Genomic DNA, 20,363 nt, shown 5'->3' with positions numbered 1-20,363 from the left:
TGTCATTCAGTTATGTCAATCTGCATGCAACAAGGCTGGATGTATGGCCTTGAGGCATGCACGCTCGCCTCCCAGCTGTCTCGCCTGAGTTTGAATCCCGACCCAGATATGTACCGTCATCCCAGGTATCACAGGCAGAGCGATTCATCAATGTACTGTATGTGCCATCGCTCAGATACATGTTAAACTGGGTGTCCAGTCTGCCAACATTAGTTGGTGGATGTTAAATATCCCACTGCGTTCATCGCGAAGAGTCGGCGAGCTATTGGCAGCACCATTACTAAACTAGATATTCCTACAGATTCAGTCGAGCATCCTGCATCAGACTGCGACCCATCAAAGATTGGTTTTAAACCACAATACTACAGAATAGATTTTCAGAAGCCTCATAGCTGTAAAGGAGGAGAGTGGAGGGACAGAGGAGGGAGGGGCAGCAAGTTGAAGATGGCCAATCACATGCGACATATGAACCACCTGTGGTGGCAAGTTTGTTTACAGTGTACGAGTTGCTGCCAAGACAACCACCACACTCCAGTAGAGCAGACAGTATAATCTGGTGTAAGAAGAGTCCAACAAGACTCGACAACTTGCTACCCGCAGCTTCAGGCAGGAATGTACAATTTGGCCACGGTACCGGCATCAACAACAAAGGACGAATGTATGTACTGAGAGATGCAATGACATAGCACAAACCAAAAACCAACACAAAGGATGTAAAACAATCCCATAGGAGTGAAACTTGATCACTCCAAACACAATTGAAACACGTCCATCCAACCAAAGAGTAAACTCGCATGGAAAAAAAAAATTAAAACAGACACCATCTCCATCTACTCGCAGTGCACAAAAACCCAAGTCAATGCAGAAGTGAGCTCGAGAACAAGTTATACTCTGAAGATTAAATTGACAGCAACCTCTGTGAACTAGTGATCCCTTGGTGGTGCGAGTATAGCATGCCACGAGGTGACGTCTGTGCCATAGCACCTTTGACATTTCTGTCAAGGTCACCACACCAATTACATCTCGTCGAGAGTAACTTTCCCTGCTCACCGCTCAGAAGACGATGTAATATACGCTACAGCTATAAAGTGAACGTTATGCACTCGATGTACCTGTTTAATCAAAACGATTAAAAAGGGAGCTGCAAAACGAAGGTTACTGCAAATGGATCTTCATTGACGTCTCAACATAAAAGGGAAGCTCGACAAAATGCCATCATGAGATGTCAAACGTCTCACAAAAACGACCCTCTTTACAATGAAAGCACAATGGTTGTGCACATTCTCTATAAGTATCCAGAAGAAACCTAAAATGGTGCCTTGAATAGCTTGGATCAAGATAATAGCTTCACTCGTAAGGAGGTAAAGGGGGAGGGGGATGGGGGAGGGAGTCCAGCAGGCCGCATGTGGCGCAATCAGCAAATAGGTGCGGCCCATGTGACAATGTACTCAAATGGAAGAGGAGTGCTCAGATTTAGGGGTATTTTTTTTCCTTCGTGTTACCCCTTTAATGATATCGCAGGGCAAACTGACAGAGGTAAAAAAGGAAGTTTATCGCAATGCAATCAGGTATGAGAAGGAAAATGGATTTTTCAAGTTGTGCAGTTAATCTTATTTGGCAAATTTAAATGGTGTCAATAGATATTTGCCGAAGTGTTGTAATGAAAAGTATTATAACCCATTTATTTACTTGTTTGTCAGGTATAACAGGTGGTGAGAGTGTGTTGATGTCACAGTTGCTCTACGTGGTCAAAGATGGCTGTTCGCATGCGACATATGAACCATGTGGGAAGATGAATTTGTGTATAATGTAGGAGTTGCTCCCAGACAACAACCACACTCAGCTATACTATAGCAAGGAGTGTAACCGGATGTGAGGAGCGTCCAATAAGACTACTTGCTACATGCAGCTTGAGGCAGGAATGAATAATTTGGCCAGGGCACTGGGAATAACTCGCCGACTCTTCATGAAATACACCAAGGGACACATCAAGGGCAGCACACACCAGTTGCTGGTAAAAGGGTTCTCTTCCTGAACATCCTTCCGATAGATGGCTCACATATTGAACTCTCACCTAGCATGCAAAAAATAAATAAAGGAAAAAATAAAAATAAAAAAAGGATGACACTTCACAGCTGAGAAGATTCAATTCAGGCTACAGAACTCAAAGGCAAGTGTGCATCCCGATAAGATACCCCACCAACCCTTGGGGTAGTTACCCCGCACCCACACGCATCAAGCAAAAAAAATTCAGTTAAGCAATTGGTTCACTTTGTCTTTACATATCTGTCTGTCTGTCTTCAAACATTAGTTTATGATCGAGAAACAGCTAGATTTCAATTGAATATATTTTGAACATGAATTGAAAAACGAACCTGTAGTTTAGCAATACGTTGGCTCTGAATTTGACACGATCGCACATGCGGTGAGAAGTGTTTTTTTTTTTTAACTCTGCCGATATGGTACTCAAATAAAATTGAAAAATCATTCCAAACAGAAATATTACCATTTTTTTTTTTTTTTAATATATATTTTTAAGGACAGCACAAAGGACACAAACAACAGGCACGAAGAACTAATGTAACATGTTAAACAAGGTTGTGCATCCTGCATCAACGTCGGTAAACTTACGAAAAAAAGTTTTTCCTCCAACCTTGAAAATCTTTATTTTATTTCATTTCAAATGAATTATATACTTGAACACAAATCGTCTTTTTGGCACTTTCAAAAAACTTCCTTTTAGCAGTACTTGGACAAAATATTACGCCATTTTACGTCAACACGACCAATCAAATCGCCGCTCGCAAACCCCGCCCCTGTCCTTTTTTCTCAAGACAGCACAGGGTAATGTGTTCTATGAACTCTCCAGTGGTTGACGTAGTTATATTGCGAGGGTACGGCCCAGGCAACTCGAGGGCTGTAGATCAAGCCAGTTCAATGGTAAATAGGTTGAGAACCCCTGCTCCAAGTCGTAAACACCAAGAGAAAGGCAAAGTTCAAAAAAAGTAATGCCTTCATTTCCATTTTCGACCACAGATGAGAAAAAAAAAATGATGAGAAATTTGAAAGTTATTTGGAGCAATACCCCAGGTGTTCATTTCACCACAAGCAGAAAAAAGGAACAGATTTTAACATTAGCAAATACAGTAGTACGAAACAAACATCCCTCAAAAGAGAGAGTGAACAATGCAAGTATAAGCATCCAACTTCCCCTCTCAAGTCTGGCTTGTGGGATAGAACAGCCCAAGATCAATTCTGTCTGAAATATTTCATCTCAGAATGTTGGTGCTTCCTCTCAGGTATGGGTTGAGCTCTTTGGGACACCATCCCTTTGAAAAAGTTTAACTCTCAAAAATTCTAGTTATACCTGAAATATCTACACCTTGAGCACAGACAAGTAGCAAAAGTATGCAAAGCGTTCTCATTCCACAAGTGTCAAATATGTTTGGCACATTGAAAATCAGAAGAACAAAAAAGGGGGTGGGGGAAGAGAAGGGGAGAGAACATTGAGGCATCTAACAGGTTGCGCAAGATGCCTTTGCCAATTCATTGACTAATATTGCTTTCTTAAATGTTAATGAGCAATATTAAATGTCATTCTTCCATGTGCTTTGACTTTGTAAAAAAAAATTTAAAAAGAAAGAAGAGAACAGAAGACAAAATTAAGATTTCAGCTATTGACACAAGAGAAACTGATCATTTACAAGCATTTATTTTGGCAAAAATACCAGAAATGAAAAAGGGTCATCTACATATTTGGTAGAGAGAGAGACAGAGACAGAGTAAACGACAGTGCCTTCAGAAAGTATTCACACCTCCCTTGACTTTTGTCACATTTTGTTGTGTTTCAGGCCAAATTGAAAATGGATTAAAAATTTTTTAAATTGTCACCAATCTAAAACAAAATAGCCCCCAATGTCCAAGTGGAATTTTTTTCTTTTTTGTTTTAAAGAAATTTTTACAAGTTAATTAAATATTAAAAGCTGAAATGTGTTGCATCAATAAGTAATGAACCCTTTTGCTATGGCACTCCAAATTGATGAGCTCAAATGCATCCAATTTCCTTTGATCATCCTTGAGATGCATCTTCAACTTGATTGGAATCCACATGTGGCTAATTCAATTGGTTGAACATGATTTAGAAAGAAACATACCTTTCTATGTAAAGTCCCACAGTTGACAGTGCATGTCAGAGCAGAAACTCCACCATGAAGTCCAAGGAAATGTCCATAGATCTCAGACATAATTGTGAGGAGGCATATATCTGGAGAAGGGTATAAAACAATTTATAGAGCATTGAAAGTTCCCAACAGCACAGTGAGTGCCATCATGAGCAAATGGAAATAACATGGATGACCCAGACCCTTCCTGAAGCTAGACATCCGACCAAACTGAGCAACCGGGCAATCTTGGTCAGGGAGGGAGGAGACCAAGAATCCAATAGCCACTGACAAAACTAGAGTTCCTTTGCTGAGATGGGAAAACCTGCCAGAAGGACAACAGTCTCTGCAGCACTTCACGAATCTAAGCTTTATGGGAGAGTGGCCAGACGGAAGCCACTCCTGAGAAGGCACATGACAGCATGCCTCGAGTTTGCAAAAAGGCACATGAAAGACAGAGAGCATGAAGAAAAATAATCTGTGGTCTGAAAAGATGAAAATTGAACTCTTGGTCTGAATGCAAAGCACTATGTCTGGCAGAAACCAAGCACAGCTCATCAACCATCCAAACACCATCCCGACTGTGAGGCATGGCAGAGGCAGCATCATGCTATGGGGTTGTTTTTCAGCGGCAGGGACTGGGAGCCTTAAAAGGAAAAATGAATGGCACCAAGTACAGGCAAATCCTTGAGGAGAACCTGCTTCAGAGTGCAAAAGACCTCAGACTGCAGCAAAGATTTACATTCCAACAGGCCAATGACCCCAAGCATACAGCCAAAGCAACACTGGAATGGCTTCAGAACAAGAAAGTGAAAGTCCTCAAGTGGCCCAGCCAAAGCCCAGACTTAAATCCTGTAGAGAATCTGTGGAAAGACTTGAAGATTGCTGTTCACCGACGCTTCCCATCCAACTTGGAAGAGCTTGAGAAAGTCTGCAAGGAAGAATGTGAGCAAATCTGATACAGACATACCCAAGAAGACTCAAAGCTGTAATTGTTGCCAAAGGCACTTCGATAAAGTATTGTTACGAATCTGGCAGTCATTTGCACACAACAGCCAGAGTCCCCGCAGTTCAGTTATTTCGATAAGTATGCGTTTATAGTTAGAACCCTCCCCGATGTTTAATGGGTTGATAAGTGTCCGTGCGCTGCGGGTTTCTTTCGAGCTAGATTTTTTTCCTACATCTTTAAATCTTTCTCCCAAATCACAAACTCTTCGTTCTCGTGAAACGTGTCACGTACAGGGGTGAGGTTCCCTCCACACACCGTGAGCTCGTCCAATTGACAGCGGCCGGCCCGACAGCCGACCCGAGATCCCCCCTCCCAGCTGCAAGGGTGGATGGAGAATAGAGTGCTCCCCTGGTTGTTCCGTCTGGGTTCTCAGACACGCACAGGGGGAGGGTGATCTTTGCCCCCTCCCACCGAAACTCCTCCAATCATGGATGGCCACCATTTTCCCCCACCGAACCAATCGGGAGGCTCATCACCTCAGTGCCGGCTCCGCCCCCGCAAGGTGGAATGTTCCTCCCATCCAATAAGGGGAAGCCACTGATCGCCCAACAACCCCTCGTCCAATAAGGAGGCTCATCGCCTCAGAGCGGATCCCTCCACCCCGCATGGGAGGAGGAATAAGGAAGATCGCGAGCTGTCTCCAGGGTCCTCGCTTCGTTGGTGGAGTGTCTGGTGTGGGGGTTCTTTCGGTGGTCTTCTTTTCGGTGGTTCCATGGTCCTGTACTTGGTGGTTCGCTCGAGGTGGCTGGTCTCATCCTGGTTCGCTCGACGCGGCTGGTCTCATCCTGGTCCGCTCGTCTCAGCCAAACCACACGAGGTGGCTAGGTATCCAGCCAGACTCTGACCCTCAGCTCGCCTTCCCTTTGAGCTGAAGGGCCGAATAAAGGCCAACCGGCCCCATTTCTTTTTGGGTGTGTGTCTGTCTGTGGCCCGTCTTAAAGTGGAATTATTGAGTGCTTTTGCTCACTGTACATTGCCTGCATATTATAGTCATGATAACTCTGCTCTTGCCTCCCTCCCTATTATAAATTAACCCGTTAAATGTTCCAGTTCGTTGCCTGTCGTTTCTATTATTGGCCCAGTATGGTTCGGGCTTGAGAAGTAGGGAGGCCGATTGGGCTGTAAATTGTTCATTTGGTCCGGCAGGCTTTGGTAATCCTCGCTCGGTTACGCCGGATCTGAGTCGGAACAGCGACTCGGTTCGGACAAAGTCGGCTGGGGGTGTGGCTTCTTTGGTAAATTTGAATTAGACAATTAACCCTACCCCACGCCGTCAAAATATTGGCATCCACGGTCCACTAAGGGACCCGTGACCTTCGGAGTTATCCGAAGGTTACGACCTTCATTTCAGGTGGGAGATGGCCCAACTGCTCCATCTAGCGGTTGTCTTCGCCACCACAACAGTAGACTCAAGGAGTTGAATGCTTATTGATAAAACACATTTCAGCTTTTCACTTTTAATTAATTTGTAAAAAAATTCGAAAAAAATATGTTTTCACTTCGTCATTATGGGGTTTTTCTTGTGTAGATCGGTGACAAATTTTAATTTTTTAAAAAATTTAATCATTTTAAATTCAGTCGGCAACAACAAAATGTGAAAGACAAGGAATGTGAATACTTTCTGAAGGCACTGTTCACAAGATGAAGAGATAAATGGTTCGAGTCGAATCACAATGGAGGAGGGAGGTGGAAGGGGAGGGTGATTTAAAAAAAAAAAAAAAAAAAAAAAAAAAAAAGGAAAGGAAAGGATTTCTGGAGAGTGGAGAAGTGGAGTCTGCAAGGAAGAATGTGAGCAACTCCGATACAGACATACCCCCCCAAAAAAAGAATCTGCCATCTATGGAATACGGGATAGTACAAATAAGATTACTTTGTGGACATAAATAATACATCCACAGCCTGTCAACTGGAACCGGGTTCTCCCAGTAACACAAGCAACACATTAATTAACTTCTCAAATAAAGGTGTCCCATCTCTCAACTGCAAGATGTGCCTGTTAAAAACAGTAAAGAGCTTTAAACCTTTTCGAGCAAACACCTCTGCTTCCCCTGACCACAGTATTGTCGCGCACTCAAACAGCCATGATCTTGTTCCTCCACAAATATTCGCTCACCCAATCTATGACAAACAAGTGTGTACAAAAACCCACTTCCTGAGCAGAAAGGTGCAAGCTTATCAAAATCCCATTACGCATGGAAGTGGAAGAAATACCACACACACACACACACACACACACACACACACACACACACACACACACACACACACACACACACACACACACACACACACACACACACACACACACACACAGCACTAAAAACATTAAGCATTCTCAGAACTCGATGACAAAAAAAAATGCCATATATCTGACACGAGCAGGGGTACTCGGCGTTGTCCAGTGCTGCTCTAATCCTGTTGGCATTTTGAAGAAATATATATATATTTTTTGTGGGAAGCTAAAACACTTCCCCACACCCACGAAGGGATGAGGTCAGCGATCACTTAATATCACCTTTAACATAGCTACAAAGGCTTAGTCACTGATAAATAAACAAACAAACAAACAAATCCCACAACACCCCGGCACTCACTGGGTAACCTCTAAAAGTTTGACGAAGATCCGTTCGGCAATCTTTGAGAAAAATGGTGACAGACAGACAGACAGACAGACAGACAGACAGACAGACGTTTAGCACACTTCAAACTGTTCACAAAATGAAAAGGTCTTCATACTTTTAATGTGACATGTTGACATTTTTCCACCATTAATCTAAACCTGTTTACATACTTTGCGACAGTTCAAACAGGTAAAACTAGAAGGGGAGAGCACATATCTCCACCAATCTGATTGGTTTACGTTTTGTATCCCACCGATCGGCCGGATCTGGATTCGGACAAGAACCAAATTCTAATTGGCTCGTTCTTGTTACTTAATAAACTCATCCACCAAGTTTTGCCAGAATCAGTTCATAACTTTGAGATATCCTGATATTTACCGTTTTAGCCCCATCATTCAATGATGAAGAATCACAAAAAAAAAAAAAATTATCGGATCTAGATCCGGATCCTCATCAAAATCTAATAACTTTGTCCGTGTCACATACCAAACCTCTCCACCAAATCAATCTGCAACTTTTTGAGATATCCTGTTCATAAACAGACAGACAGACAAACAGGGGTGAAAACAACCTCCATCCACCTCCGGTGGCAGAGGTAATAAAATAAATATATTGTGTAATTTGTCAATCTGCATGATATATTTTTCAGACAACATTAGCAAGCATCAATTTGGATTTGACAAAATAAAAAAAAAATTAAGAGCAGCAGCAAAAGGACTTTTGTGTAACCGAGAGTATCGCAGGAACATCCGTTCTTCAGAAGTGCAATCAGCTGGAGGACCAGATCCACTAGAATAGTGGTCATAGAGCTTTTAAATGGAATGGCAAACCACCCAGGATAACCCTTGCCAAAAGACCGCTTCAGAAACACGAACACACTGTAAAGACTATGGTACATTGATGACAATAAATATTGTTGCGGGATGGAGGTCCGGTGGTGAGAACGACCACAAGGTCGGGAAAGTTATGTTGATTCCCACCGGACTCTGCGCAATTGTAGGCTGTCGCTCCGGATAATTCTGTGACGCGGTGGGTTGCTTAGCCGACCATGGTCGCCAATACCTCCATCGCGTAGCGTAGGGTCTTTTTGTCAAGAACCAATTTACCTAATTAACCACGCGGTGTCGCCTACCGGGGAACCACACCCTCGGTACGCCTTGCCTGAACTGGGTCACTCTACCAACTACGGTAGAGTACCAACTCCCAACTCCGGATCGGATGCAGCCAAGCTGAACTACCAATGACGTACTGGTGAGAATGAACAGATTATCAGGGATAAGATCCAGCTAAACTTAGATCCGAACCATGCTGAACCAATGAAGGAAAAGACGAAAACGAACTGGGAGCATTTATACGATAATTACAGCATGTGCGCTGTATACAATTGCACAGAGTTTGAAATGTCCCGGTGTCTACCACGTCTCCGGTGTCCCGGTGTCCCACCCCCCCTCCCACACGTGCCTGTGACAGCCAATGACGGCCGTCCGGTAGATGCAGTGCGTAACCTAGACCGAAATGGCGACGATTGACGGAAATACCCGAGTATTTCAATGGAAATTTGTGAAACTAACGTGTGATATATGTGAAAACCATTGAATTTATTGCTCAACGAAAAAAAAAAGCAAGAAAGGCGCCCCTCTCATGTACAAACGACCGAAAGACGTCATTTCAGCCCACCATCGCATTTCGCGCCGAAAGATGTCATTTCCGCCCACCATCGCATTTCGCGCCAATCGCTGAAAGCCAAGTTCTTCTTATGCCATCATTCTTTTGTGGCCTCCTGCCACGCTGTATCAAACGATTTCATTCCTTCTGTTATATATAAAGGTGCTTATCACAATAATAACAAGATTTTTACATTTCAAATATTAAGTTCGCTTTTTAATTGTTTTTCAACTGAAAAAGCATAAATTGCATATTTTAACACTAGTGTACTCATTTGCTTCACCACACGCGCTGTATTGAAGGATTTCACTTGCTTATTTACAATAAAGCGAGGAAAGTTATGTGGTACAGGTAACAGGTTTAATTGGGGTGTTATGCAGGGGAAAATGAGAGAAAGATGTTGTGCGACAATTTTACAGCAACTTACAAAGGAGACAAAGAACAGACTTGTCACGAGAATAAAACAGGAAAGATTTACAATGATCAAATAAAAACACCTACAATATTCTACTTAAAGACGGCGCCACACACTCAGACGAAAATAAACCCAGATGTTTGCAAAGGACCTTTTCGGCCAGGGAGAGAGGTGAGCTGAGGGCGCAGTTCCTGATACCTGAGTTCCGGGGAAAGGAATGCTCCGTGGTGCGGCACCTGGCAATGGCTGTGCGGCTCAGTCCACAGCCACCCGCGTGGAGACCGTGTCGGGTAGAGCAGAGTCCGAGACGGGGATCAGGGTTTCCAGCTTACTCCCAAGACTCACTTTCCAGCTCATGCGCTCTCCCTCTCAGCACTCTACCCTGAGGACGGTGTCGTAATTTATAGATCGCCCCCAGTGGGGCGGGGCCTTGGTGAAGCCGACGTCACTGTTTGCCATGACTGGAAGGGGCATCCATGGGGCCACCCTTTCTGGTCGGGGTTTCGGCCATACCGGAAAGCCCGCCCACTCCACACGCGCGGACTTGCCAAAAAGGAACTACTGCGAGAGGATTTTGCATCAGACAGCGAGTCGCCGGACGAGCGTTTGTTCAGCCCATGCGAGAGGAAGGTACTGTGGTTCATAATGGAGGGGATATAAAAGATTTATTAATCCAACTAAAAAAAAAAACAATCGCAACGCACCCCTTTGATTTCCCACGAAACACAAGGAGGGATTCTATCTACACATATACTTAATGGAATAACTGACTTCAGGACAACTGTACGTTTGTATGAATACGGTTCCTAGAACCGTAACAATATTCAAGTTTATGAAGCATCAAGGAAGCATTTAAATTGCAATGCAGCTTCAAGCTGAAAATTTTATTTTTACAAGTCTATGTTGCATCATGCAAAGCTAAAACATGTGAAGTGATCAGGCTCACTTTTTACAGAACATTTAGGGGTAGCTGAAGCCGTGAGAATGCAGGAAGGGTTTATTTTATTTATTTTATTTTGTATAAAATGTCGAGGCTCGTATAAGAGCTAAAAAAATCTTGACCAAAACCTTCAAAGACATGGAAGGCCACCTTTATTCCTGCATTTCAGACTTTCTCCACTCACTCAGTCAACATGTAATCAATGGAACAATGTCATCCCTCTCCCAGTGGAGGCTGGAGTTCCTCAAGGAAGTGTGTTGGGGCCAGTCTCATTCCTCATCTGAATAAAATGCCTCTCTGCTGTACTGGAAAATCTTCCCTTCCTTTCTGTAGACAACTCCACATTGTGTTGTACAACATCCCCATCACAATGTGAGGCAGACAGAATGCTGCTACATCTCTCTGCCGATCTGGAAATGATCACACAGGTCTAATAAATGGAACAAGTCCTTCAATCGTGGAACATCTCAGTTTCTCCCTATCGCTCCACAGGGATAATCAAAGAAACCCCGACATTTCCTTGATCAGCCACTGGAACAGGTTAAATCTCTTGAACTTCTAGGCCTCATCATCAGCCATAACCTTTCCTGGGATGAACACACAGCCGCAAAATTGGCATCCTCCATAGATCCAAGTCACTCATTCAAAGAAAAAAAAATATATATATATATATATATATATATATATATATATATATATATATATATATATATATATATATATATATATATATATACATCAGAGCTATTCACAGTCTACAAGGCCTTTGTCCATATCTCAATAGCAGTGTCTCTCAACCGGGGTTCCCCGGAACCCGAGGGTTCCGCGAGAAAAAAGTAATAAATAGGCTAATGTATTTTTTGAGTAGTTTTTGTTTGATTTAATATTCATAATGTTACGATACACATACGGCATATTGTTGGAAACTCCTTGGTTATTATAATAGAGGCTTCAACCTCTTGTATTATTTACAATAACAACCATAGGGAATGTAATTAACAATGTCTATATGGCGCCAGTGTGAAACCACCCTCACTGGTTAGTGGACGTCCTGTACGCGGCGGATTCGTGCATCATTCAGTGACTGACTCAAGTACGGGACGCATGCACGGTGTCCATCTATCTTCTCTGTGCTTCCTAGCATGGTCTGTCTCTGTCTCTGTCTCTGTCAGTTCTTCTGTTTACCTTTATTTGTTTAAGTTTTGTTTATCAAGTTACATGGTGTTTTTATTTTAAAAATATTTTTCTTTGTGAATTAAAACCTCGTTGTGAGGTCTCATAAACGAGCAGTACGTTTATTTTTTCATTGCCAATAAATTTGACAAAAAGGGGGTCATTTTTCCCTTAAACCAGGTATCCGAAAAAAATATATAATATTTACCATGTGAACTACGATAAAAATATAAAAGAGCTAGATAATAATGGTATATAATAATTTTTATGCAGGGGTTTCCTGAGACATGAAAACTATTTCAAGGGTTCCACAAGGGTAAAAAGGTTGAGAAACGCTGCTCAACAGAGTACTTGTGCTCCACTGTCTTGTAGGCTAGCACCCCAGCATCACATCTGTCTCTCTTGGATTCTGTGGAATCAAAACCTTTCCCATGATGAAGCCGAAGCACATGGTCCATCACTCTCACATGGCAGACAGGTTTGTGGTCCGTTTTCTACAACATTGCTCCCTCTGCTCTCTTTCAGTCTTCTGTCACTCCACAACAACTCTAAGATGCACGAGTTGTTCCAGTAACTCCCTTGTGGTCAAAATTCCAAAATCCAGGCCGATGGCACACCTGAACCCTTTTGTTCCTCACTTCTGCCATCTATGGAACCACCTTCCTGCCTCATCCTTCCCTCCAGGCCTTCAACCAAGCAGTGTACCACAATCTCAAGTCATCCCCCATTATCTTTATAACCTGCACTAACCCTTCTTAACCCAACCAACTTACTTGCGAGTTTCAGTGTTTCCTCCCCCTCCTCTTTTCCAGTTATGTCTGTCCCAATGTCAGTTATACCCTGCTATTCCATGAGCCTCGTTACTGGAAGAAGAAAAGAAAAAAAAAAAGTAGTGAGATTGTCACACTACTACATTCCACAAAATCACGAATGCTCAAAAATAATGATATAAATAAATACAACCGATGACAATCAAGTCATCAAATTTATCTGTCCCTGCACTCATTTTACTCGGTCGGCCAGTCTAGTTATTATTCCCCCATAGCGAACAGAGCATCAAGTGAAAATAAAGAGTGAGCAACACATCCAGTACTTTGAGCAAGTTAAGCAAGTCATGAGGCAAGACCAATTGCAACTTTCAGACAATGTAATCATGAAGGTCCTTCTCATCCTGTTTGACAAACTACCAAGCAAGTAAAACAGTGAGAACTAGAAGGGCACTCGGTGGAGCGCATACCTCCGCCACACAATGCCTGATCCACGAGAACATATCGAGCCCAACACATTTTTGAAATATCATGCCATGCAGTCCTACATCGTTTTTGGCCACATCTCTCAATGTTGAAGAATCACTTCAACAATTAAATAATTCTCTTATCCAGATCCTCACCAAAATCGAATCAATTCTTCCTTGTCACACACCCAACATGTCCACCAAGTTTCATACGAATCCATCCACAACTTTTGGTATATCGTGCTATGCATTGGTTTAGTCCTCTCAATGGTGAAGAATCACTTTCACGTTTCAGAAAAAAAAAAAATTATCAGATTCGGATCTTCACCAAAATCGAATCAGTTCGTCCTCGTCACACACCCAACCTGTCCACCAAATGTCATCCGGATACGTCCACAACTTTTGAGATATCCTGCACACAAACAAACAGACGAGGGTGAAAACATAACCTCCTTCCACCTTCAACGGCGGAGGTCACAACGAACTGTTTCTCTGCTTCATTTACCCAAACAGCAATACCAGCCATGGTTGAGCCTTTCACGCTCGTCAATCACACTGCTCATTACAGTAGCAGGGGTTTTACCCAGTGTGACCACTCCTTGGCTTTTTTTCACAAGATCTTGGCTATTCGTTGTTCACCTTGACGTCTTGGCGTATAGGTTTTCTATTATCATCGCTTTTCCGAAACCTTGTGAATTCTTGGCTTTTTTCATTGGCTCACCTTGGCATTTATGAAAATGAGGAGTGGTCACACTGGTTTTACCTGTACATCTAAAAAGGTTTCGTTGATGGTATGAACACGTACGTGAATGCCCACCTCCAGATAGGAGTCAGCCGTAACCATATGCTGCATCACGAGAAAAGGCAGACTCAGTGGAAGGGAATTCCACCCAGGGAAAAAGCTGCATCATACAACTCAAACCTCAGGAATGTGCATTACTACCGTGGACATGTGTCAAGACAACAAAATACAAGGGACATGGGACATCGGGACAAGACGATTTGGTCCATCACGCCTGTGCTTTATCAACACCACATCAATTCAATTCATGTTTATTTAATTTCACTGCGGTATAGGGTGGTAGGGGGTGAGAGGGAGTCGTAGTCGTAGTAGTAGTAGGGAGAACAGTGGGGCAGGCTCAGACACATGCACCACAATGACCAACAAAAGTATAATCACCTTGGAGACAACCAACGACACTTCACAATTGTACACCATTCATTGGAACTTAGAAGGGGGATAGTGGGGGGGGGGGTGAGGGGAGGGAGGGTTAGCCTTTACGTGAGAAGATGTAAAAGCACAGAGATTTTTGAGGTTTACTGGGACTTCAAAAACACAAGTCGCATCACAGACAGGCATCAAGTACCGAAGTTAAGCTTCAGATCACAACGGATGCTCAACCACACGTTTAAACCACCACGACCAGCACCAAGCAGAGTGGAGTTTTCTTACTTGTGGCTTCATCGAATGTGCTCTTTCAAACAAGTCTTGGCAAGTTTCCTGCAAGTTTATCTTCGTGGTGTGTGCCATGAGTTTACACACGATTAGACAGAGACAGAGATAGAGACAGAGACAGAGACAGACAGCACGTGGATACTTTGAGACCTGCTCGATCTCCGCTGCATCTCCTGAAACCCAACCACGTGTGGACGGACACGGACACGGACACGGACACGGACACGGACACGGACACGGACACCGTTCTGATGGACGGTTAGGAATATTTCCCGTTTCAGATACGTTCAGTACCGTCGGGATGAAAAGGCAAACGACAGTCTCAACTCTCAGGGCGGGATCGAAAAGGCAACTCTTGGAGTGACGCTCCTTGAAGTTGGAGCCCATCGCGAACAACAGAAAATTAAAGAGGAAACTTGGAGTAAATTTCCAGACGGGCATTGTTGTACAAAAAGAGGTCACTCTGAACACACAATGGCGCTCAAAACGAAACGTTACCGAATACCGAGGGATGTGCGCATCGGAACGCCTCTGCGAACCGAGGGTAAGCGACGTGAAGAGGACACACACAAACACTCACACACATATTCACACCACACACAAACACACCAACAAATATTCACACCACACACACAAAAATACTCACACACGCAAACAAACACTAACACTCACACCACACACACCAACAAATACTCACACCACACAAACACACTCACACAAACACAAACTCACACACACACACACGAAGCCGCCGCCGGAAACACGGAAGGAACTGACTTACCTTGTGAGGGAAAAGTTTTCTCGTTTTCTTCACAAATCCAGCGCCGACTCATTCAGCGACATCCACAACTGGGCTTCTTCCTCTTCTACCTTTCCTTCCCACTCGTCCCTCTTGCTCTGCCTCAGCCACGCACTCCACGTCAATAAAACATCCTCGCCACCTCCGCTTTCTCCCTTTCGCGCTCCCTCTCCCTCTTCCTCGTCGCCCGGAAAGTTCGCGCGCCCGTGTTTGTGCCTTGCCTCGTCCGCGCAGTACGGAGTACGGACCGCGGGTCAGGCGAGCGTCGTGTCCATGATCTTAACGGGAGTCGCAGAAAGAACGCGGAATCAAGGTGTGAGAGGAAAGTGAGGTGGGGCGAGTCGGGATTGGAGGAGAGGAGGAGAGGAGGAGAGGGGAGGGGAGGGGAGGGGGTTGGGTTGCCGAACCGGCTTCTTTCCAACCTCAGGCGTGGCCAACGCGGCTGCGGCATTTACATGATGGGCGGGACGGAGCGTCACATGAATAATTATCTCCTCCCTCTTTGCGGTTTGTTTGTGGATCGAATTTGACGACGCGGGGCTTCATGGGCTGACCGGGCTCCTCTTGCGTTTGGATTTCCTTCGTCGAGAGATCAGAAACCGGTCCATTCAACGACGGATGTTACGATACACTGCCCAACGTGACGACGTACAGCCAACGATTTCATTCAAATGAAGGTTACCTGAGATCCTCTCTGGGAAGTAAGTGTGAGGTAACACAAATCATATATTTATATGCCAACCCTCTTTTTCTTTCCCTGAATCCGAAATCCTCAAAACTCACTTCTTTACCTTTTAAATTTAGGTTCATTTACTTATTAAATATGCAAACATCGTGTATGAACCGGAAACACGAGACGCCGTGCCCCCCTCCCCCCCACGACACCACATTTTACGAACTACGCATTGGAACTTTCCACCATTTCATAACACACGACCAGTGAATCTGATGGGATTTTTAAATAAAAACAAAAAGTACATGGGAATTTTGGCAATTCTATATTTAGATACAATTTTTGGAAAGAGTACAGTTACAGTATTTAATGAAACAAACAAAAAAACAGTTGATTAAAATCCAATTGAAGACCTGAGTGCAAAAAAGAACACTTTTGAGATATTGAGGATCAAAGTTTTCAAAACATGCTGCAGATACTTTTTTATTAAAGGTGGCATATTATGGAGTCTGTTGCTGGTTCCAGGAGCTATACAAGGTAGACAACCCCTTTTTTGTGGGAAAACAAGCTCAAATGAGCCAAGATGATCGTCCTCTTAATGATGACGTTATAAAAACGAATATGCTTGATTCCCGCAAACAAAATTCAAACAGCTTGCCCAGTTTCGGAGATAATGGTATAGGCGATTTCCATTAGCGGCGATATTATGACGTCAACTTTGTTTTCTAGGAAGAATTTCCAAAATCGGAGGTGGTTACTGCCTGCGCGTGGGCTTTTCTGCATATACATGGCAAGTTTCACGAAGATCCGATGAAAACTCAGGGTTGTGAAACAAAAAATGTCAAAAATAGGAATAACGTCAAAAAATTGATATGACGTCAGAGTGATGTATCGTTTGTGCGGTAATTCATCTCTGCTAATGCCATGTTCGATTCCCGCAAACAGAATTCAAAAAGCTTGCCAAGTTTCGGAGATAATTTTTAGCCGATTTCCATTAGCGGAGATATTTTGACGTCATAACTTTTTTGTCTCGGAGGAATTTTCGAAATCGGAGATCGTTACTGTCTGTGCAGGGTATTTTTACACATATATGCCAAGTTCCATAAAGTTTCGATGAAAACTGTAGGCTGTCAAACAAAAAAGTCCACAAGAAGAAGATGAAGAACAACAACGTGAGTAAGACTTATAGTACAGGTAAAATGTCGGATGACCTCCCACAAATTGCAACAAAAGCAAACTCAACAGATTTTGATTCCTGGATATGTCCTCAGTGACAGAAAAGAAGTCCGAAGGGATCCTCCAGGGGGGAAGTCCTGAAATCATGGAAATCCAATATGGCCGCCACCCGGCTTCGGGGAAAATGAGAAAATTGTAAAGATTGATATTTTAAAATGTAAATATTTGTTTTTCTGCATTCTAATTGTTTCTAGTTATGGTCAGTATATTGATATACAAGAATAATTATAAAAAAATAAAATGCATTGAGGGTAAAATAATTTTTTTTAGCTTTTTTGTCCAAAAATGTCAATTTTTTTGTCCTGAAAAAAAAAAAAATATTTACCTGATACTGATTTTGGCTCCTGGACAAAAAAAAATAAGAAACGTTGAAGACACAAGATGAAATCAAGTCTATGGCAATACAATATAATTATGTAAATCATTGAAACATGACAAAATTCACAAATCTACTCGGGGCAATCACATCTGCCTGACGAAGGTTTCGAAATTAAAATGAAAATTCGCATTAAACTCAGAAACTACATCCATTATAAACTTATTATACATGTTGAGAAAAATCAAGCGTATCAAAGTTAGAACTCGACAATGACGTCATAATCCTCATCATTGTCACATGGAGTGTTTGTGCAGCCAGAGCCCCTGCAGTTTCCACAAGCTGGAGTGCACTCAATGTTGTGCTTCTTGCATGTGCATCTCATGGTGCTACATTCAGCCTGGCAGTTGCACCTAATGACACGTAACATCTTTTCAGGAGCTGGAGCTATTGATGTCTGAAGTGGCACAAAACCCTCGTCACACTTCTGCCAACCCCAGTCTGTCGGAAGAAGTTCATCTGCACATCCCTTCCATTCTTGGACTTGCAGATACACGCGCAGGCTGTGATACTTTGCTGCTTCTGTTGTTGGTGGTGACATCTGTAGTTGCACGTGAGAGGAGCTCGAAGCCACCTCGTCCCAGTACCGCTGATACCGGAGGGTATCCAGGGTGTCAGTTGACTTTCCGTTGTAGATTATCACCAATGTTTTTTCTCCTGCATCTGCCACATCACATACGGAAGCTGGATATGTATCAAAAACCTTGGCCTGCTCACGGAATGTGTTGTTTGCTTTGAACTTTTTGAGGGAAGCTCCCTTTCAAATCCCATGAAGACGAGATGTCGTGTTGCACCCAAGATAACTGCATGTAGAAACAGTATGTGCTTGCATATGTCTGTACCAATCATTTTCTTTGTCGCCTTGATATTCCAGATGCGAGGCTTCTTCGTGTTCTTCTTTGGCTTGGAACAAAAGAAGAGGTCATGGGATTCTAAGCTTGCATGGTAGCATAGGAGGACGAGGAGGTCTGTGTCATCACCAACTAACACAGTGTTGGTGACAGTAGCAGACTGCATGGTCTTCAGTACAATCAGGAGATCAGCATCCCCTGAGGCATGGTGTGTCTCACAGTTCTTCTTCTGAAGCTCTTCACTCAGCATAAAAATGAATCGCTGTTTATTCTGCCTATTGGCAAGAAACTGTTCCTTCTTCATTGTGAGATGCATGTCAGCTGTAAATGTCACAGTAGTGGCAGCATTCCCTTTCGACCGTCTCTGGTGTGTCATGTCATTCATGTTGGTACTCTCATAACCATCAAACATGACTATGGCATCTCCGTACTTCTTCGTTACATAATCAGTGTACTGGTGGCATATGTCTCTGTATGTAGATCCACGAGACCATGGAATGCGTTGAACAAGTGGCCTGCCATCCAAAACATACTGTTGCCCATCATTGGGGATATCGGCTGGGACATCGGATCCAAGAAGATAAGACTGGCTTGTGTGCTTCTCGGAGCTGAAGAGAGGAATCAAAGAGGGCTGGTGGATAGCTGCACAGTTCATATTTAAAGGCTGACTCCAGTTCTTCTGCTGTCTGTGCAACAGTGATCAGTCTCTGCAAGAGGAGTTGTGGGTCAACCTGAACTTGCTCTCCATAAATCTTGACAAATGACTTCATGCTGAGGGTGACAACTTGGTCTTTCTCTTAAATGTGTACGCGGCAGGTGTTTTCCCATCCATAGATTTCAATATTTTAGCTCCGACAGCATGTGCTGTATCGACGTTGACGGTGGGGTGTGCATGAACTCCAGTGGCAATGTTCCTCAGACGTGGATCACTACTGAACGGATTCCGTTCCTGTAAATACTGAAGAGCTGATAGTGTGTCCTTCCAGTCACGAGATTGTCTTGCCTTGGTCATGTCCGTCTTCTGCTCTCCAGTGTTGTAGTTCACACCTGTGAGCTCCTGCATTGCCTGGTTTATTTCTGCACAGGCAGGCATTGATAGTAGCCATACAGCCGTTGTTGCTCTGTCATTCCTCGCCCTCGTGTGAGCCCCCTGCTGGTCTTCAAACTTCTCATCAGAACTTGTTCGATGATCAGGTCAGATGAAAGACCTGCCCACAGGCAATCACTTCGTTGAACCACATGGAACCCCTCATCAAAACGTTGTTGAACATTGGGATGTTGAGTTTTGAGGGTGGACATCTGCTGCAGATACACCCTCGCAGATTTGGCATACAGGTTGTGGTCCGAAGCTGCCAGGTAAGGCAGCATTTCCTGGATGGCCTGTAGATGTAGTGCCCAGTTCCCAGTACGCTCTGCCCGGATGTATTTGCGTAGAATGTCTAGCATGTCGATATACTGAACCCAGAGCGCTGAAGTCTTTGATTCGTTTCAAGATGTCAGACTTGCACACTTCTTCCACAGACAGTGTCCCAGCCATCAGCTTCTCATAGAGGGTACAAGCTTCATTGAAGTCTGGATTATTGCTTAGATCTGTATGCTGGTCATGTCACGGCCTTGCAGCTGCTTCGACTAAGTCCGGATCTTCATTCCCATTGCCGTCTGATGTTTCAGGTAGGCATGGTAGAGGCGCATTGAGCACATTTGTCAACAGCAAGGCATTGAGGGCTGTATCAACAATTAGGTGTGCACGAACTG

General features: G+C 43.6%; 1 protein-coding gene across 4 annotated transcripts in view; it reads right to left on the bottom strand.

The window, feature by feature from the left end:
• Positions 1-20,363, bottom strand: part of ERBIN (erbb2 interacting protein) — a 261,007-nt gene that overhangs the window by 201,674 nt on the left and 38,970 nt on the right. Inside the window, exons 1-2 of one of the 4 annotated variants that reach the window (XM_085884468.1) lie at positions 15,455-15,757; positions 12,757-12,846 (exon numbers count right to left, since the gene is read on the bottom strand). The exons of 1 other annotated variant lie outside the window; for it this stretch is intronic. Coding sequence is in view for 1 of the 3 variants with exons in the window: in XM_085884471.1 (XP_085740597.1) it covers positions 15,455-15,506 (52 nt within the window). In the remaining 2 variants the exon portion in view is untranslated. Of the gene's footprint in view, positions 1-12,756; positions 12,847-15,454; positions 15,780-20,363 lie in introns of those variants that run through there. 2 more of the 4 variants (XM_085884471.1, XM_085884467.1) reach the window with 2 other exon arrangements.

Source organism: Eptatretus burgeri, chromosome 6, assembly GCF_056783735.1.
Source record: "Eptatretus burgeri isolate ZD-2024b chromosome 6, Ebu_testis_v1, whole genome shotgun sequence".
In the NCBI taxonomy this organism is placed as follows: Eukaryota; Metazoa; Chordata; class Myxini; order Myxiniformes; family Myxinidae; genus Eptatretus; species Eptatretus burgeri.
The sequence above is the reverse complement of the archived record's forward strand: the minus strand, read 5'-3'. Positions and strand labels throughout refer to the sequence as shown.